Source organism: Salvelinus sp. IW2-2015, linkage group LG22 (assembly GCF_002910315.2).
Source record: "Salvelinus sp. IW2-2015 linkage group LG22, ASM291031v2, whole genome shotgun sequence".
Taxonomy (NCBI): Eukaryota; Metazoa; Chordata; class Actinopteri; order Salmoniformes; family Salmonidae; genus Salvelinus; species Salvelinus sp. IW2-2015.
The window spans coordinates 3,106,463-3,119,349 of record NC_036862.1 but is presented as its reverse complement, the minus strand read 5'-3'; the positions used below and the strand labels follow the sequence as shown (position 1 = coordinate 3,119,349).

Below are 12,887 nucleotides of genomic sequence, written 5' to 3'. Positions count from 1 at the left end.
CTCTTATCTTTCCCTCTCCTCATCCCCGTCCTCTCCTGCCCTCTCTTCTCCTGCTAGGCCTTTGTGGTGAAGCGGCTGTTGGAGTACACAGAGCAGGCGGAGCCCGACCTGCCCTACGGCCTGCTGCTGGTCGTGGGGCTGCTGTGCACCGAGCTGGTCCGCTCCTGGTCACTGGCGCTCACCTGGGCCCTCAACTACCGCACAGGCACCCGCCTGCGGGGAGCCATCCTCACCATGGCCTTCCACAAGATCCTGCGGCTCCGCAGCATCCGAGACAAATCCATGGGACAGGTGAGATCGCCAGACAGAGCGTTCACGCAAATGTTTTTTCTTTAAGAGAACTGGGCAGGTGGGGGGAAAGGGGTGAGGTAATGGTTAGCCTCACAATAATGCCAGCTCCCATTTAGACTAAACCGTGTTTCGGGTTTTCAGATGTTGCTTATCGTTAGTGTGAATGAGAAAGTGCCAAGCACTCCTTTTATTGTATTTGAGACACACCTTTAATACAATGCGAGCAAGGGCAAAACAGTCTGCTATTGTTGCCAAAACACATGATTTGCAACACAATACATGTGCACGCAGAGTAAGAGATAAAGATGGCGTAGTTCTGTACTGCTGTAAGTGTCTCTCGCTTTCTCTGTTGCTCTCTCTGCAGTTGATCAACATGTGTTCTAACGACGGCCAGCGGATGTTTGAGGCTGCGGCTGTGGGCAGTCTGCTTGCAGGTGGGCCTCTTATTGCTGTGCTGGGGATGGGCTACAACCTGGCTATACTGGGGCCCACCTCCTTACTGGGCTCTGCAGTCTTTATCCTCTTCTACCCTGCTATGGTGAGCAGCCCACATGTATACATACATTACCAGTCAAAAGTTTGGACACACCTTCTCATTCCAGTTTTTTTTTTTTTTTTACCATTTTCTATATTGTAGAATAATAGTGAAGACATCAAAACTATGAAATAGCACATATGGAATCATGTAGAAACCAAAAAAAGTGTTAAGCAAATCAAATATATTTGGATTCTTCAACGTAGCCACCCTTTGCCTTGATGACAGCTTTGTACACTCTTGGCATTTTCTCAACCAGCTTCATGAGGTAATCACCGGGAATGCATTTCAATTAACAGGTGTGCCTTGTTAAAAGTTAAATAGTGGAATTTCTTTCCTCATTTCATTTGAGCTAATCATTTGTGTTGTGACAAGGTAGGGGTGGTATACAGACAATAGCCCTATTTGGTTAAAGACCAAGTCCATATTATGGCAAGAACAGCTCAAACAAGCAAAGAGAAACGACAGTCCATCGTTACTTTAAGACATGAAGGTCAATCAATCCAGAACATTTCAAGAACTTTGTGCAGTCGCAAAAACCATCAAACGCTATGATCAAACTGGCTCTCATGAGGACCGCCTCAGGAAAGGAAGACCCAGAGTTACCTCTGCTGCAGAGGATAGGTTCATTAGAGTTACCAGCCTCAGAAATTTCAGCCCAAATAAATGCTTCAGAGTTCAAGTAACAGACACATCTCAACATCATGGTCGAATTTCTGCAAAATAACTACTACTAAAGGACACCAATAAGAAGAAGAGAATTGCTTTGGCTAAGAAACACGAGCAATGGATATTAGACCGGTGGAAATCTCTCCTTTGATCTGATGAGTCCAAATTTGAGATTTTTGGTTCCATCCGCCATTTCTTTGTGAGACGCGGAGTAGGTCTACAGATCTCCAAATGTGTGGTTTCCACCGTGAGGCATGGAGGAGGTGTGATGGTGTGGGGGTGCTTTGCTGGTGACACTGTAATTTATTTAGAATTCAAGGCATACTTAACCAGCATGGCTACCACAGCGTTCTGCAGCGATACGCCATCCCATCTGGTTTGTGCTTAGTGGGACTATAGTTTGTTTCTCAACAGGACAATGACCCAACACACCTCCAGGCTGTGTAAGAGCTATTTGACCAAGAAGGAGAGTGATGGAGTGCTGCATCAGATGACCTGGTCTCCACAATCACTCCACTTCAACCCAATTGAGATGGTTTGGGATGAGTTGGACCGCAGAGTGAAGGAACAGCAGCCAACAAGTGTTCTGCATATATGGGAACTCCTTCAAGGCTGTTGGAAAAGCGTTCCAGTTGAAGCTGGTTGAGAGAATACCAAGAGTGTACAATGCTGTCATCAAGGCAAAGGGTGGCTACTTTGAAGAATCTCAAATATATTTGGATTAGTTTCACACTTTTTTGGTTACTACATGATTCCATATGTGTTTTGATAGTAGTTTTGATGTTTTATTATTATTATTATTCTACAATGTAGAAAATAGTAAAAATAAAGAAAAACCCTGGAATGAGTAGGTGTGTCCAAACTTTTGACTGGTACTCTACATGCATGCAGACTTGGATATAAACAAACAAAAAAACACACAGAACAGTGAAAAGACATAACCTTTCTCTGTGTTCCCTGCTGCAGATGTTCAGTTCGAGGCTGACGGCCTACTTCAGGAGGAAGGGCGTGGCCGTGACGGACCGTCGGGTCCAGAAGATGAACGAGATCCTCAACTACATCAAGTTCATCAAGATGTATGCCTGGGTCAAGGCCTTCTCCCAGGATGTGCGCAGTAAGTGCCGTGTGTGAGATTTAATTGATCAATTAGCTGGTTGATTGATTACTGACTGAATGACTAGTGGTATTCCATGTAAACTTTTTCGCAGTCATCTGCGCAGAATATCAGATGTGATCTGGTGTTTTAATCTCAGGTCAATCTTCTTAGATGAAGACTAGTGACTGACGGACTGGCTGGCTGACTCATTGGGCGCATTCGAGCTGATAAGTTTTGTGAAGTCTGTGCCCAACGTTGGTCACCGCCTTGCAAATTTCTGTTGCATTATGGGGATAAACAATTAGCAAAATGCACCTTTCCTGTCGACTTCCATCTGTAGTCGTATGCATGGGATACGACCATTATTTTACTGACTGACTGATTTATTGTTTGACTGGCTGGCTGGCTCGTTGGATGACTGACTGACTGATTCATTGTTTGATTGACTGCCTTATTTATTGGCTGGCTGGTTGGATGACTGACGGACTCGTTGTTTGACGGCCTGACGGACTCGTTGTTTGGCGGCCTGACGGACTCGTTGTTTGACGGCCTGACTGACGGACTCGTTGTTTGACGGCCTGACTGACGGACTCGTTGTTTGACGGCCTGACTGACGGACTCGTTGTTTGACGGCCTGACTGACGACTCGTGTTTGACTGACGGACTGACGGACTCCGTTGTTTGACACACTGACGGACTCGTTGTTTGACTGACGGACTCGTTGTTTGACTGACGGACTGACTGACTCGTTGTTTGACTGACAGACTGGTTGTTGATGGACTGACTCGTGTTTGAAGGACTGACTCGTTGTTTGACGGACTGACTCGTTGTTGGACGGACTGACTCGTTGTTTGACGGACTGACTCGTTGTTTGACGACTGACTCGTTGTTTGACGACTGACTCGTTGTTTGACTGACGAACTGACTTACTCGTTGTTTGATGGACTGACTCGTTGTTTGACTGACGGACTGACTAACTCGTTGTTTGACGGACTGACTCGTTGTTTGACTGACGGACTGACTGACTGACTCGTTGTTTGACTGACTGACGGACTGACTGACTGACTCGTTGTTTGTCTGGCTGACTGACTCGTTGTTTGACTGGCTGACTGACTCGTTGTTTGACTGACGGACTGACTCGTTTGACTGACGGACTGACTGACTCGTTGTTTGACTCACGGACTGACTCATTGATTGTCTGACTGACGGATATATTTGCCCCTGCAGGGATTCGAGAGGAGGAGCGCATCATCCTAGAGAGGACTGGCTACTTCCAGAGCATCACAGTGGGCGTGGCTCCCATCGTCGTGGTGATAGCCAGCGTTGCCACGTTCTCCACTCACATGCTGCTGGGCTACGACCTCACCGCCGCTCAGGTAGCTACCAGGTCTCTGGTCCAATCCCAGTCTGCCTCCCAAATGGCACCCTATTCCCTATTTAGTGCACTAGACTTGACCAGGGCTTTACTATGGTGCACTAAATAGGGAATAAGGTGCCGTTTGAGCCACCCTAGACACTCCAGTAGATCTGAGAGTATTGAATAGGTGTAAGCAACACTCCAACCCTGCCAGTGAGAAGAATGGCATGTTGAGGCAATGACCATATTGCTTTCTTCCCCTCGCAGGCATTTACAGTGGTGACTGTTTTCAATGCCATGACCTTTGCCTTGAAGGTCACCCCTTTCTCTGTCAAGTCCCTGTCAGAAGCATCAGTAGCCATGGAGAGGTTCAAGGTAAGATCTCTGCCTTTTTCTGTCTTTGTCTGTCGCTGTCTTGTTTGTCTGTCGCCTTCTTGTTTGTCTGGCGCTGTCTGTTCGTCTGGCTCTGTGTGGTATGTGAGTGGGATGTGTTGGTTCTGCCTGTCTGTTGGTCTGGTTGGCTCTGTGCAATGTAAGTGGGATGTGTTTGAGTCTGGGTGTGTTGGCAGGACAAGTGTTTGTCCTGGACCAGGAAGGGGCTGTGTGTCTCCTAATCCCCCTCTCGGTCCTCTAAGAAACACACACACACCCACATTAATTCAGAACACAAGTACACAGACACACTTCAGCACCTCACGGAACTATGGGCAGGGGGCAATGCGGTGCCAAGCGGCTTTAGATGCAGTGGAATGAAAGAGCCTTACGTAAATCAAATAGATAGGTTTGAGCTGCTTGAACCTTGACATCAATGACCTTGACATTGTCATCGTGACTAGACTCCGACATGCATGTGAGCCTGTAATGTGTGTGTTTGTTCTCTGACGCCTCTCTCCTCTCTCCCATGCCTACCAGAGCCTGTTCCTGATGGCGGAGGTGGAGATGATCCGGGACAAGCCCCTGAACCCCCAGGTTGCCGTGGAGATGATTGGCGCCAGCTTAGCTTGGGAGACGGCGGGTCACAGTGCTCAGCCCACCCCCCGCGGCACCCCCTCGGTTGGCTCCACCCAGAGGCACAGGCGCCGGAGGCCCGCCCATGAGGACGAGGCAGGGGAGCAGGCAGGGCGTCTGCTGAAGGTGGGGGAGATCCCTCCCATCCTCTCCGTCAGCCAGCGGCTGCAGAGGACCCTGCACTGTGTGGACCTCACCGTTCGGCAGGTAGCTAACTAGCCATGGGACGGGAGTGTGTGGTTGTGAAAGGACAGAAAACATTTCACGTACAGTAGTAAACAGTGCACACATTCAGTGGTTTGAAGCAGGTGGTGGAGGTCAAAGAATATGGCATGCGTCCCAAATGCTACCCTATATAGTGCACTTCTTTTGACCAGGGCCCATACAGTAGGTGGGGAATAGTGTGCCATTTGGGATGCATCCCATGTTCAGCAAAAAGTCAAATAAGACTGTGGTCTTCGTATCTATGCATGGTTGAAAGGCAAATGAGCCGTACAGTTTGAAGAGTTATTGTGGTTAACTGCAGGGAAAATTCAGGCCTCTATTTACATGCTAAAACTAGGGGTTAGAAAACATCAACTTGAGTTAGTTTTATTGTGCACTGCGATTCATCTTTTCACTGCCAATGTGTACATTGTACAACACAAATACCCACTATACTACCCTGTGTCTCCAGGGGAAGCTGACTGGGATCTGTGGAAGCGTGGGCAGTGGGAAGACCTCTCTGATCTCTGCCATTCTTGGACAGGTAAGATTCCTCTTAACAGGCCTGCTACACTGGACGTGTCATTTTAGCAGAGCGTGAGGCGCTCCTATTCATTCAAATTAAACCTGGCTGTCAGCAGGACAGTTCCGTGAGAGGCTCGAGCTGCTCAGCGTAAAATTACGCTCTGGTTCTCTTTTTAAGAATCCGACGTGCAGCTCACGCCTGAGAGAACTTAATATGCGCTCTGCTCAAATGGCAAACGATACACGTCCAGTGTAGAAAAAAGTACTGTTTTAGCGACAGCCCCCTGTTGTAAGAGATATGGTGTAAACTCTTGTTGGCTCTTGTTGTACACCAATTTAATAACAGGCACACACTGTAGCACCTGTGGCCCTCCCTTACTCTATAGACATCCGTTGACTAAGCTGGATGATGCCCTGGGGCCTGTTGGAGAGGGTGCAACTTTACTGAAGGTTATACGTAACTGTGTTATGTAGAACACAAGATTGCCTTGTCAGGTAGAATGGGGAATTGTCGGCTCTATCGTTCACATTTCTATGTGAACGTTTCACTTCACTCAATACAACCCCCCGGGTGTGAATGGTTTTAGGGTGAAGTTGCCCCTAGATGCTGGTCTGGGGTCAGTTTTGCATTTGCCCCACTAATGATTAAGGTTAAAATTTGTGGAGTGGAAGCTGATCCTAGATCTGTACTTAGGGGCAAACTTCACCGCGGAGCAAGTGAGTGATTGGAGGATGACCTGTAGTGACCTCTGACCTGTGACCTTTATGACCTTTAGATGACTCTGCTGGAGGGCAAGGTGGCGGTGAACGGGGACTTTGCCTATGTGGCCCAGCAGGCCTGGATCCTCAATGCCACGCTCAGGGACAACATCCTCTTTGGGAAAGAGTACGAGGAGGAAAGGTAACGGAATGAAACTACAGTTTTTTTGGGGGGGGGGGGGGGGGTTCAAATATATCTTTATTTCATTGAAGTAGGACAGTGAAGAGGAGACCAGAAAGCTCGGTGAGATTGCGAGTCAAAAGGGCAGAGGGTCGGATTCAAACCCATGCCGACACTGGTAGCCTAGGCTGCCTGTACATGTGTGCTGGGGTCCACAGCACTAACCACTGGAGCACACAGGCCACAGGAATGATACTACTGTGAGAATCGATTTGCATTAATGTACATAGTGATTTCTAAGGCGCTCATCCATTACCCAATATAGCTCTGAAGTATAATTCCACTGTGTATTTTCCAGGTTCCAGGCTGTTCTGAGTGCATGCTGTCTGAGACCTGACCTGGCTATCCTGCCCAACGCTGATCTGACTGAGGTGAGCATTATGAATTGTTTATCCACCATGGAAATACTACTTTGGGCTTCATTGTGTCTAGATGAGAAAATGTTTTATAGTCCGTACTAAGGCTGTTTGGCTGTCATGACATTTTGTCAGCCGGTAGGTGTCATGCGAATGACTGTCGGTATCACAGTAATTGATTGTTTAATTAATATAAACACTTTTAGCATCTCCAGGCCTCCATGCATTCAAGCCTCATACAAACCACTAATGAGGGCCTTTTGGAACATCTATATTTTAAAAAGTCTAATAAATCCATTTTAATATACACCATCACAATAAATCCATCATTTATTTTAGGCAGATCTAAAGAAGCATGATGAGGAAAATGTGTTTTAGAAGAACAGAATATGAGTTGACCTTAATGTATGTTGTCTGGCTATATGCCATGCTGTAGGCTAGTTAATTTAGCCGGTAGGATATACTTATAAGTCCCGTGCCATTATTGTATATTATATGATTTTATAGTAAGAAGAATTAAATAGAAAGGATATTTTCCCATTACGGAGCGACTGTGCAAATGAAGTGGCTATGTTGAGCGTAAAAGTGATAATTTGAAACAGGTCCTATACGCTTGATTTAGAGTTATTTGGCAACTTTAGTGAATTATACAAACTTTAGAATGACTTAGAATTCAAAACATATATGGGTCTTTCTATAAACTAGGGCACCAGTGAGGATTTCCTAAACTGGACCGCTTGTTACAACTGTTGATAAGTCATTGATAATAATCTGCAAATGTTTTTCATGTCATTACAATAAAATAGGGGGGTCATAGCTTTGTATATTCAATCAAATGCACAAGTTGATTTAAAAGCTATGTTTAAGCGTTTATCATGCTTGGTATCTTGGTTTGTCCAAAGATGCAACTCTGGGATGCTGGCCTTCAAGGCAGAGTTCCTCTGCCCAGTGTCTGGGTTCTTTTTCCCATCTTAATCTTTTGTTTTTATTGGCCAGAGATATGGCTTTTTCTTTGCAACTCTGCCTAGAAGGCCGGCATCCCAGAGTCGCCTCTTCACTATTGACGTTGAGACTGATGTTTTGCGTGTACTATTTAATGAAGCTGCCAGTTGAGGACTTGTGAGGCGTCTGTTTCTCAAACTAGACATTTAATGTTCTTGTCCTCTTGCTCAGTTGTGCACCGGGGCCTCACACTCCTCTTTCTATTCTGGTTAGAGACAATTTGCGCTGTTCTGTGAAGGGAGTAGTACACAGCGTTGTACGAGAGCTTCAGTTTCTTGGTCATTTCTCGCATGGAATAGAGCTTCATTTCTCAGAACAAGAATAGACTGACGAGTTTCAGAAGAAAGGTCTTTGTTTCTGGACATTTTGAGCCTGTAATCGAACCCACAAATGCTGATGCTCCAGATACTCAACTAGTGTAAAGAAGGCCAGTTTTATTGCTTCTTTAATCGGGCACACATTTTCAGCTGTGCTAACATAATTGCAAAAGGGTTTTCTAATGATCAATTAGCCTTTTTAAAATTATAAACACGTGGAATTTTACTGCGGTCATGACTCATGTGGCGGTAATACTGTCACCGCAATAGCCCTACTCCGCACTTAAAAATGTCCCATAAAATGTGTTGTTTTTCACTGCATCAGGCTTGCCTATTGTCCTGTAGCCCATCCCAGCCTTGTACAGGTCGATGTGTATAAGAGAATGTCCTTACACAGCTCTCTGGTCTTGGCCATTGTGGAGAGGTTGGAGTCTGTTTGATTGAGTGTGTGGACAGGTGTCTTTTATACAGGTAACGAGTTCAAACAGGTGCAGTTAATACAGGTAATGAGTGGAGAACAGGAGGGCTTCTTAAAGAAAACCTAACAGGTCTGTGAGAGCCGGAATTCTTACTGGTTGGTAGGTGATCAAATACTTATGTCATGCAATAAAATGCAAATTAATTACTTACAAATCATACAATGTGATTTTCTGGATTTTTGTTTTAGATTCTGTCTCTCACAGTTGAAGTGTACCTATGATACAAATTACAGACCTCTACATGCTTTGTAAGTAGGAAAACCTGCAAAATCGGCAGTGTATCAAATACTTGTTCTCCCCACTGTATATATATATATTGACTCCACACACATTCACTCCTTCACACTCTTCACATATGCTGCTGCCACTCTGTTCATTATCTATCCTGATTGCCGAGTCACTTTTACCCCTACCTACATGTACATATTACCTCAACTACCTTGTACACCTGCACATTGACTCGGTACCACAACTCCTTGTATATAGCCTCCTTATTGTTATTTTATTGTGTTACTATTTCCTTTTTTATACTGAACACAAATATAAATGCAACTTGCAACAATTTCAAAGATTTTACTGAGTTACAGGTCATACAAGAAAATCAACCAATTGAAATGAATTAATTAGCCTCTAATCTATGGATTTCACATGACTGGGAATACTGATATGCATCTGTTGGTCACAGATACTTTTTTTTTTTTAAAGGTAGGGGCATGGATCCAGTGGTGGAAAAAGTACCATATTGTCTAAAGTAAAGATACCTTAATAGAAAAATTACTCCAGAAAAAGTGAAAGTCACCCAGTAAAATACTACATGAGTAAATGTCTAAAAGTATTTGGTTTTAAATATACTTAAGTATCAATAGTAAATGTAATTGCTAAAATGTACTTAATAAGTATCAAAAATACAAGTATAAATCATTTCAAATTCCTTATATTAAGCAAAGCAGATGGACACATTTTCTAGTTTTTTAAATGTATTTACGGATAGCCAGGGGCACGCTCCAACTCAGACATCATTTACAAATGAAGCATGTGTTTAGTGAGTCCGCCAGATCAGAGGCAGTAGGGATGACCAGGGATGTTCTCTTGATAAGTGTATGAATTAGACCATTTTCCTGTCCTGATAAGCATTCAAAATGTAACTAGTACTTTTGGGTGTCAGGGGAAAATGTATGGAGTTAAAAGTACATACTTCACCACATTCCTGAAGAAAATTAAGAGTAAAAGTTGTCAAACATATTAATAAAGTCAAGTACAGATTACCCCAAAAAACTACTTATGGTAGTACTTTCAAGTATTTTTACTTAAGTACTTTACACCACTGCATGGATCAGAAAACTAGTCGTCTGGTGTGACCAAGATGTGTCGAGCTCATGCAGCGTGACATATCCTTCACATAGAGTTGATCAGGCTGTTGTTGATTGTGGAATGGTGTCCCACTACTCTTCAATGGCTATGCAAAGTTGCTAGATATTGTCGGGAACTGTAACACGCTGTCGTACACGTCGATCCAGAGCATCCCTAACATTCCTAATGGATGACATTTCTGAGTATGCAGGCTGGGCCGTTTTCAGCTTCCAGGAATTGTGTACAGATCCTTGCGACATGGACAAATGGTCTCAGTATCTCATCACCGTATCACTGTGCATTCAAATTGCTATTGATAAAATGCAATTGTGTTCGTTGTCCATAGCTTATGCCTGCCCATACCATAACCCCACTGCCACCATGGGGCACTCTGATCATAATGTTGACATCAGCAAACCGCTTGACCACAAAACGCCATACACGTGGTCTGAAGTTCTGAGGCCAGTTATACTTACTGCCAAATTCTCTAAGATGATGATGATGTTGAAGGCGGCTTATGGTAGAGAAATTAACATTCAATTCTCTGCCAACAGTGCTGGTGTACATTCCTGCAGTCAGCATGCCAATTGCACACTCCCTTAAAACATCTGTGGCGTTTGCACATTTTAGAGTGGCCTTTTATTGTCCCCAGCACAAAGTGCACCTGTGTAATGATCATGCTGTTTAATCAGCTTCTTGAAATGCAACACCTGTCAAGTGGCTGGATTATCTTGGCATGGGACAAATGCTCACTAACAGGGATGTAAACAAATTTGTGCACAACATTTTAGCAAAATTAGCTTTTTTGTGCGTATGGAACATTTCCGTGATATTTTATTTCAGCTCATGAAACATGGGACCATTGTTTGGAAAGGCCTCTTAAGTAAGCATTTCATGGTGAAGTGTACACCTGTTGTATTTGGCGCACGTAAGAAATAACATTTTAACTGACTTACTACATCTTTATGTGCACTAACTAATATCATAGGCTAATTAGGTCGGGGTTCATCACCCAAGGAAGTTAAATCTCAAAACATTAACTAGATAGCTAACTCCTAAATAATACCCACTGCTGGTAGTAGTCATGTGTTCATCCATCATTACATTTGTGGTCCGAATAAAACTTTGCAGTTGAAGGCTACTACCCGTGACACCTATAGGTCTATGCCCTCGCAATGGCCGTTGCGCATTTCTTGTGAGCACCGCTCCAGATCTCAAAGCCATATCAAATATCTTGGTTGTAAAATAGTAGCTGTTGAGAAAAATATATATCTACAGCAGGGCCCCAGCAAAACAGGCACAGGGGCAGGGCACCATCTTTCATTACAGCAATCATGTGTGACCAAATCATGGTTTTAGCTGCCCAAACGATAGTACGATTTGAGTGAGGTGACAATGTAGAATGTGCTTTTTCGAAGTTCATAGGCACCCTTTCCGTTTTTTTACGGTCCATGATCTTGGCTGTCTAACTGATTAGAGTCGGAGCAGGTCTTTTTGCTGATGCCGTGTTTGACTTTGAAATTGACTTTGTGTGAGCTCAGCCTATCAGAAGACCGGGACGGCCCATCTTGGTAGGTGGGCTGGGTGTTGCCTACTGATCAGCCAAAGGCTCATTTATAGATTAGTATAACAGAGAAATTGAGCAACAAATTGGAAAACAGATCTTGACACACTGCTTGCTTAACCCGGAAGTCAGCCAAACCAATGTGTCGTAGGAAACACCATACAACTGGCGACTGAGGTCTGCGTGCAAGTGGCTCGGCCGCCACAAGGAGTCGCTAGAGTGCAATGGGACAAGGACATGCCGGCCAAACACTCCCCTAACCCGGATGATTCTGGGCCAATTGTGCGCCGCCTATGGGTCTCCCGGTCGCGGCCGGCTGCGACACAGCCCGGGATCGAACCTGGATCTGTAGTGATGCTTCTAGCACTGCAATGCAGTGCATTAGACTGCTGTGCCACTCGGCAGGCCATGTTTGTCCATTTTTAACAAGTCCACCCAACTGAAAAATGGTCCAGCCCATCTGGCATTTGCCACAATTGCCAGATGGCCAATCCACCCCTGCACCTTCATATGTATTGTTATTATATTAATCGATCAATGAGTCTGTTATGTCTCCTCAGATCGGAGAGCGTGGCGCCAACCTGAGTGGCGGGCAACGCCAGCGGATCAGCCTGGCGCGTGCCCTGTACAGTGACCGAGCCATCTACATCCTGGACGACCCGCTCAGTGCACTGGATGCCCACGTGGGCAACCACATCTTCAACAACGCCATCAAGAAGCAGCTCCGCCACAAGACCATCGTCTTCGTCACTCACCAGCTGCAGGTGAATACTTAATACATTTTATATTGTTTGCAAAGCACTACATAAGATTCATAGGCAGAAGGTCTAGATAAGCTACATAAGGTCTTGTATTAACCTTAAGAAGCAATTATTTGCTGTATAATTGTTTGGTAGGACTTCTCTCATGGATAGGTTGGGCCCCATCTTTACTTATGACGTTCAGGGAGGGGGAATTATATCTCACTGTGTGTGTGTGTGTGTGTGTGTGTGTGTGTGTGTGTGTGTGTGTGTGTGTGTGTGTAGTACCTTGTGGACTGCGATGATGTCATCTTCATGAGGGAGGGCAGCATCACGGAGCAGGGCAGCCACGAGGACCTGATGCGTCTCAATAGAGACTACGCAGCCATGTTCAACAACCTACAGCTGGGAGAGACGCCCTTCCTGGAGGTGAGAGGCACAGTGTGTGTGTGTG

General features: G+C 45.0%; 1 protein-coding gene across 1 annotated transcript in view; it reads left to right on the top strand.

Moving 5' to 3' along the window:
- The window catches only part of LOC111982595 (ATP-binding cassette sub-family C member 5-like), a 51,149-nt gene that overhangs the window by 18,803 nt on the left and 19,459 nt on the right, over nt 1-12,887 (top strand). Inside the window, 11 exon segments of the mRNA XM_024014181.3 lie at nt 58-291; nt 656-829; nt 2,462-2,609; nt 3,819-3,967; nt 4,216-4,323; nt 4,861-5,163; nt 5,633-5,704; nt 6,462-6,586; nt 6,924-6,996; nt 12,254-12,457; nt 12,719-12,862. Of these exon segments, the coding sequence (XP_023869949.1) occupies nt 58-291; nt 656-829; nt 2,462-2,609; nt 3,819-3,967; nt 4,216-4,323; nt 4,861-5,163; nt 5,633-5,704; nt 6,462-6,586; nt 6,924-6,996; nt 12,254-12,457; nt 12,719-12,862 (1,734 nt within the window).